The 20,677-nt window shown below is 42.0% G+C and overlaps 1 protein-coding gene across 1 annotated transcript in view; it reads right to left on the bottom strand.

The window, feature by feature from the left end:
- Positions 1-10,828: 10,828 nt before the first annotated feature.
- Positions 10,829-20,677, bottom strand: part of PREP (prolyl endopeptidase) — a 151,190-nt gene continuing 141,341 nt past the window's right edge. Inside the window, exons 12-15 of the mRNA XM_077289641.1 lie at positions 20,078-20,172; positions 18,857-18,988; positions 14,734-14,890; positions 10,829-11,416 (exon numbers count right to left, since the gene is read on the bottom strand). Coding sequence (XP_077145756.1) covers positions 11,122-11,416; positions 14,734-14,890; positions 18,857-18,988; positions 20,078-20,172 — 679 coding nt within the window. The 3' untranslated portion in view covers positions 10,829-11,121. The remainder of the gene's footprint in view (positions 11,417-14,733; positions 14,891-18,856; positions 18,989-20,077; positions 20,173-20,677) is intronic.

Below are 20,677 nucleotides of genomic sequence, written 5' to 3'. Positions count from 1 at the left end.
AAACTACAGCTGTGAACTGGAACAAAATGCAAAAACAAACAAGGACTAAGTCCAACTTAGCTGGGAGTTGTCTAGCAGCAGGAACATGCACAGAAAGGCTTCTGATTACAATGTTGACCGGCATGGAAGTGACAGAGGAGCAAGGCTAAATAGCGACTCCCACATCCTGATGGAAACAGGTGAACAGAGAGGATGATGCACACCAGTTCAATTCCACCAGTGGCCACCGGGGGAGCCCAAAATCCAATTTCACAACAGTACCCCCCCCTCAAGGAGGGGGCACCGAATCCTCACCAGAACCACCAGGGCGATCAGGATGAGCCCTATGAAAGGCACGGACCAAATCGGAGGCATGAACATCAGAGGCAGTCACTAAAGAATTATCCTCCTGACCGTATCCCTTCCATTTGACCAGATACTGGAGTTTCCGTCTGGAAACACGGGAGTCCAAGATTTTTTCCACAACGTACTCCAACTCGCCCTCAACCAACACCGGAGCAGGAGGCTCAACGGAAGGCACAACCGGTACCTCATACCTGCGCAATAATGACCGATGAAAAACATTATGAATAGAAAAAGATGCAGGGAGGTCCAAACGGAAGGACACAGGGTTAAGAATCTCCAATATCTTGTACGGGCCGATGAACCGAGGCTTAAACTTGGGAGAAGAAACCCTCATAGGGACAAAACGAGAAGACAACCACACCAAGTCCCCAACACAAAGCCGAGGACCAACCCGACGCCGGCGGTTGGCAAAAAGCGGAGTCTTCTCCTGGGACAACTTCAAATTGTCCACTACCTGCCCCCAAATCTGGTGCAACCTCTCCACCACAGCATCCACTCCAGGACAATCCGAAGATTCCACCTGACCAGAAGAAAATCGAGGATGAAACCCCGAATTACAGAAAAAGGGAGACACCAAGGTGGCAGAACTGGCCCGATTATTGAGGGCAAACTCCGCTAAAGGCAAAAAAGCAACCCAATCATCCTGATCTGCAGACACAAAACACCTCAAATATGTCTCCAAGGTCTGATTCGTCCGCTCGGTCTGGCCATTAGTCTGAGGATGGAAAGCAGACGAGAAAGACAAATCTATGCCCATCCTAGCACAGAATGCTCGCCAAAATCTAGACACGAATTGGGTACCTCTGTCAGAAACGATATTCTCCGGAATACCATGCAAACGGACCACATTTTGAAAAAACAGAGGAACCAACTCGGAAGAAGAAGGCAACTTAGGCAGGGGAACCAAATGGACCATCTTAGAGAAACGATCACACACCACCCAGATGACAGACATCTTCTGAGAAACAGGAAGATCCGAAATAAAATCCATCGAGATGTGCGTCCAGGGCCTCTTCGGGATAGGCAAGGGCAACAACAATCCACTAGCCCGAGAACAACAAGGCTTGGCCCGAGCACAAACGTCACAAGACTGCACGAAGCCTCGCACATCTCGAGACAGGGAAGGCCACCAGAAGGACCTTGCCACCAAATCCCTGGTACCAAAGATTCCAGGATGACCTGCCAATGCAGAAGAATGAACCTCAGAAATGACTTTACTGGTCCAATCATCAGGAACAAACAGTCTACCAGGTGGGCAACGATCAGGTCTATCCGCCTGAAACTCATGCAAGGCCCGCCGCAGGTCTGGAGAAACGGCAGACAATATCACTCCATCCTTAAGGATACCTGTAGGTTCAGAATTACCAGGGGAGTCAGGCTCAAAACTCCTAGAAAGGGCATCCGCCTTAACATTCTTAGAACCCGGCAGGTAGGACACCACAAAATTAAACCGAGAGAAAAACAACGACCAGCGCGCCTGTCTAGGATTCAGGCGTCTGGCGGACTCAAGATAAATTAGATTTTTGTGGTCAGTCAATACCACCACCTGATGTCTAGCCCCCTCAAGCCAATGACGCCACTCCTCAAAAGCCCACTTCATGGCCAAAAGCTCCCGATTCCCAACATCATAATTCCGCTCGGCGGGCGAAAATTTACGCGAGAAAAAAGCACAAGGTCTCATCACGGAGCAATCGGAACTTCTCTGCGACAAAACCGCCCCAGCTCCGATTTCAGAAGCGTCGACCTCAACCTGAAAAGGAAGAGCAACGTCAGGCTGACGCAACACAGGGGCGGAAGAAAAGCGGCGCTTAAGCTCCCGAAAGGCCTCCACAGCAGCAGGGGACCAATCAGCAACATCAGCACCCTTCTTAGTCAAATCAGTCAATGGTTTAACAACATCAGAAAAACCAGCAATAAATCGACGATAAAAGTTAGCAAAGCCCAAAAATTTCTGAAGACTCTTAAGAGAAGAGGGTTGCGTCCAATCACAAATAGCCTGCACCTTGACAGGATCCATCTCGATGGAAGAGGGGGAAAAAATATATCCCAAAAAGGAAATCTTTTGAACCCCAAAAACGCACTTAGAACCCTTCACACACAAGGAATTAGACCGCAAAACCTGAAAAACCCTCCTGACCTGCTGGACATGAGAGTCCCAGTCATCCGAAAAAATCAAAATATCATCCAGATACACAATCATAAATTTATCCAAATAATCACGGAAAATGTCATGCATAAAGGACTGAAAGACTGAAGGGGCATTTGAAAGACCAAACGGCATCACCAAATACTCAAAGTGGCCCTCGGGCGTATTAAATGCGGTTTTCCACTCATCCCCCTGCTTAATTCGCACCAAATTATACGCCCCACGGAGATCTATCTTAGAGAACCACTTGGCCCCCTTTATGCGAGCAAACAAATCAGTCAGCAGTGGCAACGGATATTGATATTTAACCGTGATTTTATTCAAAAGCCGATAATCAATGCACGGCCTCAAAGAGCCATCTTTCTTAGCCACAAAGAAAAAACCGGCTCCTAAGGGAGATGACGAAGGACGAATATGTCCCTTTTCCAAGGACTCCTTTATATATTCTCGCATAGCAGCATGTTCAGGCACAGACAGATTAAATAAACGACCCTTAGGGTATTTACTACCCGGAATCAAATCTATGGCACAATCGCACTCCCGGTGCGGAGGTAATGAACCAAGCTTAGGTTCTTCAAAAACGTCACGATATTCAGTCAAGAATTCAGGAATCTCAGAGGGAATAGATGATGAAATGGAAACCACAGGTATGTCCCCATGCGTCCCCTTACATCCCCAGCTTAACACAGACATAGCTTTCCAGTCAAGGACTGGGTTATGAGATTGCAGCCATGGCAATCCAAGCACCAACACATCATGTAGGTTATACAGCACAAGAAAGCGAATAATCTCCTGGTGATCCGGATTAATCCGCATAGTTACTTGTGTCCAGTATTGTGGTTTATTGCTAGCCAATGGGGTGGAGTCAATCCCCTTCAGGGGTATAGGAGTTTCAAGAGGCTCCAAATCATACCCACAGCGTTTGGCAAAGGACCAATCCATAAGACTCAAAGCGGCGCCAGAGTCGACATAGGCATCCGCGGTAATAGATGATAAAGAACAAATCAGGGTCACAGATAGAATAAACTTAGACTGTAAAGTGCCAATTGAAACAGACTTATCAAGCTTCTTAGTACGCTTAGAGCATGCTGATATAACATGAGTTGAATCACCGCAATAGAAGCACAACCCATTTTTTCGTCTAAAATTCTGCCGTTCACTTCTGGACAGAATTCTATCACATTGCATATTCTCTGGCGTCTTCTCAGTAGACACCGCCAAATGGTGCACAGGTTTGCGCTCCCGCAGACGCCTATCGATCTGGATAGCCATTGTCATGGACTCATTCAGACCCGCAGGCACAGGGAACCCCACCATAACATCCTTAATGGCATCAGAGAGACCCTCTCTGAAATTCGCCGCCAGGGCGCACTCATTCCACTGAGTAAGCACAGCCCATTTACGGAATTTCTGGCAGTATATTTCAGCTTCGTCTTGCCCCTGAGATAGGGACATCAAGGCCTTTTCCGCCTGAAGTTCTAACTGAGGTTCCTCATAAAGCAACCCCAAGGCCAGAAAAAACGCATCCACATTGAGCAACGCAGGATCCCCTGGAGCCAATGCAAAAGCCCAATCCTGAGGGTCGCCCCGGAGCAGAGAAATCACAATCCTGACCTGCTGAGCAGGATCTCCAGCAAAGCGAGATTTCAGGGACAAAAACAACTTGCAATTATTTTTGAAATTTTGAAAGCAAGATCTATTCCCCGAGAAAAATTCAGGCAAAGGAATTCTAGGTTCAGATATAGGAACATGAACAACAAAATCTTGTAAATTTTGAACTTTCGTGGTGAGATTATTCAAACCTGCAGCTAAACTCTGAATATCCATTTTAAACAGGTGAACACAGAGCCATTCCAGGATTAGAAGGAGAGAGAGAGAGAAAGGCTGCAATATAGGCAGACTTGCAAGAGATTCAATTACAAGCACACTCAGAACTGAGAAAAAAAAAAAAAAAAAATCTTCAGCAGGCTTCTCTTTTCTCTCCTTTCTCTGTCAATTAATTTAACCCTTTTGTGGCCGGTCAAACTGTTATGGTTCTCAATGGCAAGAGAACATAGCCCAGCAAACATACGAACTAGCTCTTGGAAGGATGGAAACTAAACTGACCATGAACTAAACCTGCCGCACAACTAACAGTAGCCGGGTAGCGTAGCCTGCGTTTAATCCCTAGACGCCCAGCGCCGGCCGGAGGACTAACTAATCCTGGCAGAGGAAAATATAGTCCTGGCTCACCTCTAGAGAAATTTCCCCGAAAGGCAGACAGAGGCCCCCACAAATATTGGCGGTGATTTTAGATGAAATGACAAACGTAGTATGAAAATAGGTTTAGCAAAATTGAGGTCCGCTTACTAGATAGCAGGAAGACAGAAAGGGCACTTTCATGGTCAGCTGAAAACCCTATCAAAATACCATCCTGAAATTACTTTAAGACTCTAGTATTAACTCATAACATCAGAGTGGCAATTTCAGATCACAAGAGCTTTCCAGACACAGAAACGAAACTACAGCTGTGAACTGGAACAAAATGCAAAAACAAACAAGGACTAAGTCCAACTTAGCTGGGAGTTGTCTAGCAGCAGGAACATGCACAGAAAGGCTTCTGATTACAATGTTGACCGGCATGGAAGTGACAGAGGAGCAAGGCTAAATAGCGACTCCCACATCCTGATGGAAACAGGTGAACAGAGAGGATGATGCACACCAGTTCAATTCCACCAGTGGCCACCGGGGGAGCCCAAAATCCAATTTCACAACAGCACCGGAGACCATCGGAGAAGCAGGGACATACAGAGAGACTGCGCCAGGAGGGGGTGAGTATGACGGGGGTGAGTGAGCCATGTGATATTCACCTGTTCCCGTTCCTCCGCCGGGCTGTCTTCTGCATCCTCTGGCTGTGACGTTCAAGTTAGAGGGTGCAATGATGTGTTTAGTGCGCGCCCTCTGCCTGAACAGTCACTGCAGAGAGAGCCGGAAGACACAGCGGCGCGTGGCAGTGGAACGGGGACAGGTGAATATCGCAAGCACCGGAGGCTTGAGCTAGCGGCGACTCCGGCACCTGGCCCCCATAGCGCGCCGGTGTCCCCTCCTGCTCAGGACCCCAGCACGCGGCGCCCAGCGATGAGAGGTGAGTATGTCATTTTTATTTTTTATTGCAGCAACAGGAGCATACGGGGCATATTATTCTATGGAGTATCTTATGGGGCCATCAACCTTTATGAAGCAGCATATGGGGCATAATTTTCAATGGAGCATCTTATGGGGCCATCAACCATTGTGCAGCATTATATGAGGCATATTATTCTATGGAGCATCTTATGGGGCCATCAACCTATGTGCAGCATTATATGGGGCATAATATTCTATGGAGCATCTTATGGGGCCATCAATCTTTATGCAGCAGCATATGGGGCATATTATTATATGGAGCATTTTATGGGGCCATCAACCTTTGTGCGGCATTGTATGGGGCATAATATTCTATGGAGCATCTTATGGGGCCATCATCCTTTGTGCAGCATTATATGGGGCATAATATTCTATGGAGCATCTTATGGGGCCATCAACCTTTTATGCAGCATTATATGGGGCATATTTTATCTTTTGGGGCCCATCATGAACTTTATGGAGCATTATATGGGGCTCCTGATTCAATATGGATATTCAAAAATACTTAACCTACTGATGTCTCAATTAATTTTACTTTTATTAGTATCTATTTTTATTTTTGAAATTTACCAGTAGCTGCTGCATTTCCCACCCTAGGCTTATACTTGAGTCAATGAGTTTTCCCAGTTTGTTGTGGCAAAATTAGGGGTCTCGGCTTATACTCGGGTCGGCTTATACTTGAGTATATATGGAACTTATTTGAAGGGCTAAGTTTACACAATGAGTTTTCGCTGCATTTTTTTTTTAAAAAAATTTTAAGCTGCTTTTCACAGTAACAGCAAAAGCTATGAGATTTCAGATATCTCATGCACACAGCTTGGTTTTTTTCCTGACCGAAATTGAAAACTGCTGTTTTTTTTTCACTCATAAAAAGCAATTATATGTTCTTTATAACAATTATAAATACTTGTTGATGCCCATATATACAGTTTGATATGTTTTAATCAATGATTAATGTTTTCTATTCTTTTAGCGCCGGTGTCCCCTCCTGCTCAGGACCCCAGCACGCGGCGCCCAGCGATGAGAGGTGAGTATGTCATTTTTATTTTTTATTGCAGCAACAGGAGCATACGGGGCATATTATTCTATGGAGTATCTTATGGGGCCATCAACCTTTATGGAGCAGCATATGGGGCATAATTTTCACTCATAAAAAGCAATTATATGTTCTTTATAACAATTATAAATACTTGTCGATGCCCATATATACAGTTTGATATGTTTTAATCAATGATTAATGTTTTCTATTCTTTTTTTCCTGTTGAAATTCTCAGTGCCTGTTCGATCTGGTGGCTCCTCTATTTGCCACATGATTCATTTTTAATGTTTTTATTGTTTTATTTTAATAAAAATTTAAACATTTTCACCATTTGTTTGGTGTTGTATTTTCTGATTGGCCATTTTTTGCTTTTACTGTATAATGTTTGAACGGGAGAGAAGGAACACTATTTGGCCTATTTCTAATAGATTTTGGCACCATTAGGGTATGTTTCCACGGGCCGGAATGCATCCGGATTAGCTGCAGATTCAACGCTGCATACAGCCGCAGCGTTCAATCTGCAGCGTCCAGATGTTACAGCATAGTGGAGATTTTATGAAATCCGGCGGCCCTGCGTTTCCGGACATGCGACGTGTCTTTTTAGAACGCAGCATGTCTGTTTACCTTGCGGCGACGCTCCGTCGCCGCAAAGTAAATAACAGGGTCATATGTAGAGGGTGCGGTGATTCCGAATGTATGCAATGAACACATCCGGAATCACCGCACGTACAGAAGGGGGCGGAGCGAGTTTTCCGCTCCGTCCAAAGTGCCATCATTACGGACCATGGATACGCACCCGTAAAAGAGTAAGAACTGCAAAACTCCACCACAAGGGACCACATTTTAGAAATGACACTGCTAAAAGAATTTATCTAGAGATGTAGTATTTAAAACCAAACTGTACCTCACAGAATGTTATATAAAAAAATACAGCTCTGGCAAAAATTAAGAGACCACTGCAAAATTTTCATTTTTTCGGATTTTACGCTTTATGTATGTATGTTTTTGAGTAAATGTAAATCGTTCTTTTATTCTATAAACTTCTGACATGTGTCACGATCCAATTTTGGATTTGTGGCATATCTGGTTTCTCTCAGTTTAAGACCTTTTTTCCTTTCTGGTCATTGGGGGTTAGTGCAGTCCCCCCCCCCCCCAGTGGCAACTGGTGTTATTGCATTGCTGCTGGGTCAGCTGAGGATGGTGGTGACCACTGCCTCCATCCTTCAAGAGGTCACCTGGTGCATCAGCTGACTGTCGGTGTTAGTTCATTCTGCAGCGACCAAGCTGGGAGAAGGAGCTTGCTGGGAACAGTTGTTCTTCTGTTGAGCCCGGTGAATCTGGTGTTTCTTCCCGCTGTGCTTTGCTGCAATGAGCTAAGTGTTGTTTGCCTATACCTTGTCTGCCTTTCCTTACCCCTTGTTGTATTAGTGCAGCGGTGGGACCAGTGGTCTCACCTGCCAGTTCCCTACATAGGGATAGGTGCAGGTCAAGTGAGGGACTAGGTATCCTGGTCGGCGACGGGGTGAAAGAACCCGTATAGGGACTATAGCAAGACCAGGGCACTTCTGCAGGCCAGTGCAGGAGGTGCCCATTCCCCAGTTCCTACCGACAGGGCCCACCGTTGTAATTGTGTCCCTGGTGTCCTGTTATCCCCTTCACGAACCCTTATCAAGTTATAGGCTCCCTGTAAGGCCAGTCTCACACGTCCAGATAATTCCGGTACCGGAAAAATCGGTACCGGAGTTATCCGTGTCCGTGTGCTCATGTGGCACATCAGTGTGGCACACGTGCAGCAGCCGTGTGCCGACTGAGTACCACACGGACCGTGCAGGAGACAGCGCTACAGTAAGCGCTGTCCCCCCAGCGTGTGGTGCTTAAGCCACCATTCATTTCTTCTCCCCAGCAGTGTTCGCTGGAGAGAAGGAATGAAAAATCAATGTTTTTTTATTATTTTTGTGTGTAAAATAAAGATCCAGGTCACCTGCCGCCTCCCACCCCCTGTGCACCCGCCTGCTGGCATTAAAATACTCACCCAGCTCCCTCGATGCTTCCTCTCAGCGACGCAGCTTGTCCTGTATGAGCGGTCACATGGTACCCATGGGGGGATGCTAGTCTCTTATATTGCAGGTCAGTAAAAGACGTATTGGTGGTCACTAAGGTGTTAAAAGACCTTTGAGAGGCATTTCAAACATTAAAATATTTTTATTTTCACCCTACATACTTGGAACTCAGGCTGGTATATTAGCCCAAGTTACAGAGGAAATGCCGCCTCATGACTGCATAGTAGAGCTGATTGGGCCTTCTATCAACCAGCTCCTGCAGCAATCATATGACCGATGTGTATGGAGGAGCAAGTGTCATCAGACCTTTATATTACTGCATACACAGCACATCTTCAGGCTATGTATACAGCAATAGAGAATACTAATTAAACAATCTGTGCCTTCTCTATGCTGATTCTGCAGCTAAACAATATTTTGGAATGACACTTTAGAGTAGGATGTGGACTGCCAGGACATTAAGGCTATGTGCACATGTCCGGAAAGTATGCAGAAATTTCCTGAGAAAATCCTGAGGTTTTCCGCAGGAATTCTGCACGCGTTTTTTTCACGTTTTTTTCCGGAGGTTCCCAATGCAATATACTGTGGGAAATCCGCAAAATTAATGAACAAGCTGCGTATTTTTCCACATGCCTTTTTTTTTGCGGAAAAAAACGCAACATGTGCACAAAAATTACGGAAACCATTAAAAATGATGGGATTATTGTATGCATTTTTGCCGCAGAAAGCCGCCGAAAAAACGCAAAAAAACCCGCAAAAAATCTGCAAATAATCCGGAACGTGTGCACAACGTGTGCACATACCCTGAAAGTCTATGGGCAATCTGAAAATTGGAGCAAAATTAGCTCAGTCACAAAGGTGTTAAATTACATGATAAAGTATAGCATCATTATAATTATAAACCTAATTAAACTGGTAAAAACAATAACATGCCAATGAATAAAGAGGTAAATAAGTAGTAATTAACAGGTTTCATGACATTTCCACATGTTATAGCCTTCTTAGAAGTGAGAAGACAGTTCTAAAGACAACTTGATGTTACTATTCCTTTTATTAAACGTGTGTATGACTGATATGCCAGTGTCAGAATATGAAAGAACACATTCACAACTTGGTACACCTGTCAATTTATTTATATTTTTGTAGGCGGTATAACAGGGACAAGGTAAAACAGAGTTGTTGTCACAAATTGTTGTTGAAATACCCAGGGTCAGGGGCTCCTTCCCTGTCCGTAATGCTAGGGGCGCCCTAGCTATCCCTGCTCCTCAGATTACTTCTGATGGTGAAGACATCAGGACCATGTACCTTGCTCAACTCCTGAATTAGCCCTATATCTGCCCCTCTCCCCCACCCAGGGAAGTGGGGAGTAATAGTGTATGTATTTACACAAACCAGACTAATAAGGGGGGGACATACAGCGATAAATGAAAATACTAAATATAAATATACGCACTCACAGACAACAGACAGGAACACCGGGAAGAAAAAGAAGGAAAACCAAATAGGACAGGAAGAGGATATGCACACAGCCGAAACAGTAAGCAAAAGTCAAAGACCAACACTACAAACGCCTTTACTAACAATTGACACCTCCATACCAGGCCGTACAAGAGTAATGCTCGCAATAATCCAGATTGCCTGAGGCGAGTATATGCAGGAGAGGGGAGTGGCCAACACTGAACAGCTGAGATCATCCAAGTAGGAAAACGTCAGAGACTCTAAGGTGATCAGTTCAACCCTTACACTGCTAACAAAAATCTGCACTGTTTAATATGAAGGAGAAGAGTTTCTAATCAGTGCAGGAGTACATGAAATCAGACACTGTGGTCATCTGGCCCCTCTCTGTTGTGGTAAACCTGTGACAGTTGTAAGAGTTCCAAGTTTTTTTTTAGATTATGGGGAACACAATTTACTGAAAAAGACAAGTCATGAGAGCAGACAAGCCCTTTATATATCAGTTGTAGAAAATTGAAAAACTGCAAAAGTAGAATGCAGAACTTAAAAAAACAAAAACAAAATAAGAACACATGTAACGCACAGCAAGAACTGCAGACATGAAAGTAAACAACGCAGTAGAAGCAAATATTTATTTGATATTCATCATATACCTTTAGAACTTCCTAATTGCAGTGGATAAAGTTGGCTTTAAGTTACTTGAAGGGCAAAACCTTCAAACAATATCACCAAAAAAGACGTAATTTATAGCCTGATCCAGGAAAGGTAATCTCAATTTCTCATTCATTACACCTCAAGTAATAAGGATACATAAAGTGAAATTCATCTGATTCTTACAAAGGAATACACTGACGTTTGTTATTTGACAGAAAAGCCCTTGTGTTAAAAACAAAATCCATTCAGTTTTAATTTTATTCCACCCAGGTTAGATTTAGGCATTGTGCAATGAAAGCAAACATGTCAGAGACTTCCTCAATCACTTTGGCAGTTGGCTTCCCTGCCCCATGGCCGGCTTTGGTATCCACATGGATGAGAAGAGGGTTGGTTTGCTTCGCGCTGCGACCCACAATGTGCTGTAGAGTAGCTATAAATTTTAGAGAGTGTAATGGGACAACTCTGTCATCATGGTCTGCCGTGAGCAGCAACATGGCTGGATATTGCTTCCCATCTCCTTCAGGCACCTTAATATTATGAAGTGGTGAATATCTGTAATGAGAATTTTACAAATGACAAGAAATATATTAAAACACAGTTTATACAAGCAGACTTACAATATTCCGGCTTCACCAATACTTCCATCCAAACATGTGGTCATTGAAAGGAAAACATGGAACATCAGAACTGCTGGACTATGGTGTCCTACAGCCACTGACTGTAGCAGAAAGAAGAGGAACATAACTTCTTCGGTGGTGTCTTTCAATATCAAAGTTGAGGATTTACAAAAAAAAAAAAAATTAATATGTCCGTCATGTTCTCAGCACTTATCAGTTTGTACCAAACAAGGCCATCGGGTTATTTCTCAGTGATACCTTCCTGCTACAGAAGAGAATTAAATGACAAACTATGCTGACTTTTCTCAAGAAGTACTTTTATCATCCTGTCAACAAAATGACTTAAAAAGATCTTTTCAATAAGATTCTGAATAATAAAAGATCCATCAATCATGGCTTGCCATTTTAATCTAACTTTAGATTATGTACATCTATCAACCTATACACATTACATATTTATTTGAAAACTTTATTGCCTTCCTCTACATTGGAGGATCCCAGTCCTTCCTGAAAATAATGGATCATATTCTAAATTAACTTGCAAAAGGAATAAAAGTTAGCTAAAACCTAAAAACACACATGAACTGTAACTCTGACATTATTATAGAAAATTACAGGTCACATTAAAAAAAACCCTGACTACATAATTTGCGTAACAGAAACCATTTCTATGGGTCCCTACATATGAGCACACTTATCCACTCATCTTTCCCAGACAAGGATTTATTTGTGAGTTACATCTGAAATCCTTTCATTTCCCCAGTTCAGGGAAGACCTGATTGGCCCGTAGAGAGGTGAGACACAAGGGACCATCCATATAAAAGTTACACTTTTTGATCAAAAAATGTTAGCCAAACACCTTACGTTTTTAATGTGTGTAGTAATTATGAAATTCATCTATTGCAATGTGGTGATGTATAGTAAAAGTATATGTTTACATGAGAACTATCTGCAATGAGCATGGATCACCTATATAGCAAGACTTGCTTCTAAATAGGTATGTGCTTTTCCATTCCTTCGATTGTTCGTGTGATCACATGCCTTACCTCCTCTCTTTACCTCTACATTACAAATGAAGGCTACAGGGCTGTTTACTCGAGGCGATATGCTGCTGACAAATGATAACTTGTCTACATAAAAGGATGATCCAAGACAAATAAGTGAATTGTCGTTTGATTAGTGCACATATTTAGATTGGAAAATTATTGTGAATGATTGTTTTAACAAACGTTCATTAGATGATTATAGCCCAGTGTAAAAGACGCTAAGGGGCGATTCATCAAAATATTTAATGTTATGAAAGCAGATGAAAAATGCTTTGAAAATTTGGAAAAATCTTTGACTTTTGTAATTTTTACCCCAGTTTGAAGCATATCTGCAAAAATGAGTGGAGCGGAGGCATAGTAGGCCACAGCGTGGCTACACCCACCTGTCAAATTCATCAATAGTGACAGTGCGCCTGACTGGAGTAGCATTTTTGGCGAGGCGCAATGGAGGAGCACGCCACTGAGAAGATGCCGGTCTAAATGAATAATCCCCTAAGACTCCATCAAAACAATAAGAAACATTTGCAAATAGGGAAGACTTGGGCAGAGGCATATCTTCCCAGAAGTGGCAGACTTGCAAACACCACAGCAAATGGAAAATGGCCAGTGATGAGCGAATATACTCGTTACTCGAGATTTCCCGAGCACGCTCTGGGGTCCTCCGAGTATTTTTTAGTGCTCGGAGATTTAATTTTCTTTGCCGCAGCTGAATGATTTACATCTGTTAGCCAGCCTGATTACATGTGGGGATTCCCTGGCAACCAGGCAACCCCCACATGTACTTACGCAGACTAACAGATGTAAATCATTCAGCTGCAGCGCTAAAAACTAAAACTCAGAGCACTAAAAAATAATTGGAGGACACCCGAGCATGCTCGAAAAATCTCGAGTAACGAGTATATTCGCTCATCACTAAAAATGGCAAAACATCAGCTGCAAGCCTCTCAAACTACAGATAAGGTCATTATTCATGTCACCTAAGCCTACACAATAAGTAACTGGGCAAAATGCCATTAGTAGAATAGCAGAAAATGGCAAACACCTACTATCCAAGTCTAACATTAATGCTTAGCTCGCAACTCCAAAAACACCAGGATGATCTCCATACCAATTACATAATGGTCTGGAAACTCTCAAACTCTTTGGACAACACAAACACCATGTCTTCCATAAAATAAACACGGCATTCCACAGTGAGAACATCTTACTAACAATTAACATCTCAAGAACTAAAAAATGTATCTATGTCCTGAGCTAGAAAAAGAAATGAGAATCTGCCCATCTTTCTGTAATTAGAAGCTGAACATGAAAAAGGAAATAAAATCTACATCCAGTTTTTGGTAGAACATAGAAAAGCCCCAGACATCAGTAGTACTGATACGAAGGCACAACCTGGAGTGTCTCAAGCAAACAAAAAACAAAACAATAAAAACTAACAATAAGTGAAAGTCCTACAAACATAAACACTGTGAAATCTTATAATTATCGATAAGAGGTGGTATAACCAACTGTTAAAGAGCTTAACTGGGACTTTTGTTTTTTGTTCCACTATGACCCTAAGAACTTACAGGCAGGTAGTTGCTAACTACCTGCCTGTTCTGCCCTGCCACAATTTCTTCTGGCTCAGAGTGGTCACCGACTACTCTTGTGGCCAATTCTCCTGCTCATGTTTACAAAGCATTTCCTTCTTTTTCGCCTGTTCTGTTCACATGTTGTCACTGCTGACATAATGCTGATTAACAGACAATTGCTTGTTGCCTAACTGCAGGGAGTCGGCTGTCAATCAGCATGACATCAACAGTGACGCCCCTCTCCGCTTTCTCTACCGCTCTGCTCTTTCAACATGAGCCGGTAGATATCGCTGCCAGTCAGAACAGGCAGATACTTAGTAACTATCTGCTGGTAAGTTCTTAGCCCATTAGGAAAAAAAGCAAAAAGTCCCAGAAAACCTCTAAGTTTAGCAGTGTTGGTTACTCTTAGAAGTGAATGGTCACCTTGATCATCTTCAAGTTATTAATGGCTCTTACGAAAGGATTGTGGGACACTTTGCACTGAACTTCCACCAGAACCCGAACCCCACTGAAAATAATGGATACCCGAATCTGAATCAATGTCTCTCTCGGCAAGAATTCAATAATATCTTATAATTTACCATTTGATATAAAATATCTAATATCAAATCTAGAAAGAAATGAAAACTTCTTACTTGTATAGCCATTCAAAGTGTTCTTTATTGTCAGAGCATCCAAAGTCTGTGGTCCATGCATGACCAATAGTGAACTTGTGGAACTTCAACATGTCCATCACGCCAACTTGGGCAATGGCGCATCCAAACAGCTCTGGTCTCTGATTAGCACATGCAGCTATAAAATAATATTAACACATATTTTATACATTTAGATGCCTCATAAATCATGCATTGAGGTAAATGCAGCAGATTAGCACTTCCCATCAGAAAATCCCCATCTCATTATCTGTACTATACCTTCCAGATTCACATTCAGGAAATTGTTGAGTGCAAATGTATTGGGATCTTTTCCAACTCAATACTGAATGTAATTTGCAACTTTCCTAAAACTTATTACCTCGTCCACAAAAAAAACCTAAACTAAACAAATTCAACTACTGCCGAGTTTGCAATAAAGAAACATATACTGTATATACTCGAGTATAAACCGAGAATTTCAGCCCATTTTTTTAGGCTGAAATTGCCCCTCTCTCGGCTTATACTTGAGTCATTCCCAGAGGTTGGCGGGGGAGGGGGAGCGACAGATGTCTAATCATACTCACCTGCTCCTAGCGTAGTACCTGCTGTCCCTGGTTCTCTGGGCGCTGACAGCTTCTTCCTGTAGTGAGCGGTCACATGGAACCGCTCATTATAGTAATGAATATGGACCCGACTCCACTCCCATGGGGGTGGAGCCGCATATTCATTACTGTAATGAGCGGTACCATGTGACCGCTTAATACAGGAAGAAGCTGTCAGCACCCGGAGAACCAGGGAACGCAGGGACCGCGCCAGGAGCAGGTGAGTATGGGGGCATTCATCTGCTCCCCGTTCCACCGCCGCCGCTGCGTCTTCCCCGTCCTCTGCAGTGACACTCAGGTCAGAAGGCGCGATGACACGTTAGTGTGCGCGCCGCCCTCTGCCTGAACAGTCAGTGCAGAGGACGTGGAAGACACAGCAGCGCCCAGCGGGGGACTGGTGAATATAGCAAGTGCCTGAGCGACGAGAGGTGAGTATGTGATTTTTTTTTTTTTAATCGCAGCAACAGCATATGGGGCAAATGTGTCTATGGAGCATCTTATGGGGCCATAATCAGCATTTGTGCAGCATTATACGGGCAAATATTTCTATGGAGCATCTTATGGGGCCATAATCAGCATTTGTGCAGCATTACATGGGGCAAATGTGTCTATGGAGCATCTTATGGGGCCATAATCAGCATTTGTGCAGCACTATATGGGGCAAATATCTCTATGGAGCATCTTATGGGGCCATAATCAGCATTTGTGCAGCATTATATGGGGCATATTTTAATATGGAGCATCTTATGGGGCCCATCATGAACTGTAAGGAGCATTATATGGGGCTCCTGATTTAATATGGATATTCAAAAACACAACCTACTGATGTCTCAATTAATTTTACTTTTATTGGTATCTATTTTTATTTTTGACATTTACCGGTAGCTGCTGCATTTTCCACCCTAGGCTTATACTCGAGTCATTAAGTTCTCCCTGTTTTATGTGGCAAAATTAGAGGTCTCGGCTTATACTCGGGTCTGCTTATACTCGAGTATATACGGTATTCAATATAATAATATCAGTGGGACATATGCAGACAATTTATCTGTACAGATAGCTAGCACAACATAAAGTGGTATTTCAATCTTCGTGGCATTTCCTCTGAAATAGATGTGATAGATCTTAGACCTGAACCTATGTAGACTTCTGGGTCCCTCAAAACCCATCCCCACCTTGTATCTGTTGGATGGAGCTTAAAAAAAAAAGAAAAAAAAAGAAAAAAAGAAAGCAGAGAGGTCGGAACACATCTATGCAGCTTTTTCCAGTCTGTTCTTTGGGAGACAACAACATGTTATATAGAGATATAAAAATAAAGAGTAGGTATTTGAATAGGTCTGGCAAAAAGATTAGATTACTTTAACTGATGTTACTGTACAGTGGATACATATGACGTCTCCACACCTCTGTTCAGAAGCCAGGTTTTTGTCATGTAAAAAAAAAATAAAATCAAGAAGAATACTGACAGAGATGTTTCCACTTTTCATGTCACCCTTAATCTGTGCAAATCCATTGAGAAAAACAAAGCATCTTGAGGGAGAAATACAAATAAAATAATGTGGTTGTATAAGTGTGAACACTGCTATAAATGGGGATATGGTAGTGTACAAAATTTGCCAATCCCATTTAACCTCATGTTAGATAGTAGTCAGTACACAGCTGTCATCATTTACAGTGATTCTGATTAACTCCATGAGGTTTAGCTGTTCTAGTAGGATTTTCATGACATTTTCTTAGTTGCATTTTACAGAAAAAGCAATGGTCCGTAAACATGCTTGTGACAACGATCTCTAGTATTCTTAACATGACTGGCCTGTGTGATAGTTGGAAGACGGATGTCTTTTCTTACAAAGAAAAAGATCCACGTCTAACCACGTTTTGAGAAAACCTACATTAAGTCTTTCAAAAACATGTGAGAAAAAGTGTTATGATCTGATGAGACCAAAACTGAGCTTTATGACCATAATTACAAAAGGTATGTTTGGTGCAAAGCCAACACTGCGCATCAGCAAAAGAACACCATATCCACAGTGAAGCATGGTGGAGGCAGCATTATGTTTTGGGGATTTTTTTTACGTCAGCTGTAACTTGAGATTTAGTCTAGGCGTAGGGAATTATTAACAGTTCCAAATATCAGTCAATTTTTTATCAAAACCTTCAGACCTCTGTGAAAAAGCTGAAGATGAATTCCATCTTTCAGCATAATTGTGACTCTAAGCATATATCCAAACCAACAAAAGAATGGCGACGCCAGAAGATGATCAGAGTTTTGAAATGGCCCAGTCACAGTGGACAAAGATTGGCAATTCTAGATGTTCCAAGCTGATAGACAAAGGTCAAAGAGTACTACAATAAATTATTGGTTTAAGGGTGCGAATATTTATTCATCCAAAATGAATTCAGTTTGTATTTCAATTGAATTGAGCAGATTATGGGTGACAAAGTGATTCTTCTTGGTATGACTTTTTTTTACATTACAAAAACCTCGCTTTTTAACATAGCAGTAGGTTTTTAATATTTTTTTAAATATTTTTTTTATTTGTATCCAACTGAACAAAATATGATCTAATAGAGAATCATGGGTAATATGTAATTTGTGTTTTGCACAATATATTATTATTTCAACAGTCAGTTTTGATTTTTTAAATTTCTAATTACCGTACGTGAAAATGGACTTGTATTTATGAGAAATAAATCAGAACAATTAATTATTTGCACAGTTTTTATAGCTTTTACATATTAGGAATGCATATATCCAGATTTCAGATGAAAGGAAAAGGGCAATGCATACCCTTGTACAGAGATTACTGATCAAGGGCAGAACAATGGAAATGAAACCATGAGGGAGCACAAGGATCCTTGAGCTTGTCTCTTAGTAATAAAGATAGAAAAATCTTTGCAGTAAATGTCAGATCTGGAAACGTGTAGGTCAGCTGCTAAGTAATTCTGTCCTACAGGAAAATATAGGTCTTTTCCCAATAGAATTAGCCCATTTCTAAGTATGAAAAAATATGTGTGTGTATATGGTTTTACACTCTCACATACACGCACATATTTTTGCATAAGGCTATGGTCACACTATCAGTATTTGGTCAGTATTTTACATCAGTATTTGTAAGCCAAAACCAGGAGTGGGTGATAAATGCAGAAGTGGTGCATATGTTACTATTATACTTTTCCTCTAATTGTTGTATATATTTATACATACATAGTTTATACATTTTACCTATCTAAACAACAATGTATAGCCAGACCATGAGTTTTTAATGCATTATGTCCCTAATGACCATTTTCACTTTGTTCAGAAGAAGCATCTAACAATCTAATCCAACCCACTGTGGCGCAAAGAAAAACAACTGTGAACCCTTGTGGATTAATGCAAGATACACATATGATCTTAAAGTGACATCAAAGTGTCCAATGAATCCCAAGGCCATAGTAATAAAGTACTCATACATTGTATTATAGGAAGAGAGATGTAGTGGATACAGGAAACTAATTTAATCCTAACAGCAAGTACATACCAACTAAAAGGCCACCATTTGATCCACCATTGATAGTAATTTTCTCAGCACAGGAGTACCCTTTCTTCACTAGATATTCAGCCGCACACTGGAAGTCATCAAAACAATTCTGTTTCTTACCCATTATAGCAGCTTTAAAGGGAAAAAAAGAAAAGGGTGTGAGTGAAGGCTCACATGAAAGTTATACTTTAGTCCTATTGACTTTAAACGCAGTTCATAGGTTATATGCCACGACACAGCTGTCGGGGCTCATTTCCTGTCCCTAACACTAGGGGGCACCCTAGCTTGCTCTGCTCCCCAGGATACTTCAGATGGCGAAGATGCCGGGGCCTCTGCCCTTGCCTTATCTTCCAAGTTAGCCCTCAGTCTGTTCTCTTCCCCCACCCATGGAAGAGGGGGCGCTACTATGTACCACAGTACACCAACCTGACAAACATGGCAACACAGACAATGGTTAACCGAAAACTCCAGACATACAAAATATTCACTCACATATAACAGAGGAATCCACTGGGGTGTGAAGGTAGGGGAATAAACCAAAATAGAGAAGGATAAGGAATTACCACACGCACACACCAAGCAACAGTCACTAATAACTCCTCCAACTCTCTCCTTCTCATGCCAACTTCTCTCCCTCTGTGAGCCATGCAGCAATAAAGCTAGCTCTGACAAGGATTAGTAACAGAGCCTAGATTATAAAGGGAAAAGGAGTGGTTTTTCACTGTGATTTCCAATATGGCCGATTAATCCCTGTTCTGCCAGAAGAAATAAACACATTTATTATGATGGAGAAGTGTTTCTTCTCAGTGCCGGAGTAGGAGCAACCAGACACTGCTGCCTTCTGGCTCCACACTGTCACGGTAACCCCGTGACATTATAATTCATTAAAATAATGAGGAGAGCAGACTGTCATTATATGTCTCACTCAGAGAATCCTGCTCTAAGATATTTGTGTGTGTGTGTGTGTGGGGTATTCTTCTTTTCCCCCTGCATGTTGCTTCCTGCTTATGATTGGTTAAGGTGATGCAGGGGGAAGAAGTACACACCCCACACAGATAGTCTGATAGATATTTCAACACAGACATTATAGGAGGCAAATCATACAAAATTTGTATTGAAACCTAACTGCAAAAGTGATTTTTAGCCCAAGACACATACATTTAATGTCCCCGAAGTACTTCATAATTCATATTCTTTACACATTAAAAAAGGAACACTAACCTTTATGCCAGGTTTCTCCATACTCTCCTCCACCTCGGATATTTGCAATAGCAAGAATGCCACCTAAATGTCTTACGAATATCAACCTGGAAACACTGGAAGCAGACAGACAAAATAATATGTGGGCAAATTCAGAATCAGCTTTTATTAAATTTGATTTTGTTCTAATGTTTCACCATCTTTAAAAGCAAGTACTCTGAAACAATCATATGCAACTGACATCAAATGTCTTTCAACATGCATAAAAAATATAAAGATTTAGGCTACGTTCAGACATCTGCATTGCGCATTCATGTGCTGTCCATATTTTTTCTCAGACACCACACAGCCCATTGTACATCTATACACATGTCCATGAAAAAAAGTGAATCCATGGATGAGATCCGTGAGACTCAGAGCAGCTCCTATGCTGATCCATATTTGGGTATCAGACTTGGCCATGAAGACTATGGGATCTGTGTAACAAGGCTTCCGTTTTGTCTCCATGTCTCATGAAATCGGTTTAGTGATACTTTTGAATAAAAACATGTGACCTTTTAGGGGTCTTTTTTTTTACTTATTTTATTGAAAAGAAAAAAATGGATGAAAAATGGAGGCAAT

This window comes from Ranitomeya variabilis, chromosome 2 (genome assembly GCF_051348905.1).
Source record: "Ranitomeya variabilis isolate aRanVar5 chromosome 2, aRanVar5.hap1, whole genome shotgun sequence".
NCBI classification, from domain to species: Eukaryota; Metazoa; Chordata; class Amphibia; order Anura; family Dendrobatidae; genus Ranitomeya; species Ranitomeya variabilis.
Note: the sequence above shows the minus strand (reverse complement) of the source record. Positions and strands in the feature narration are given on the sequence as shown.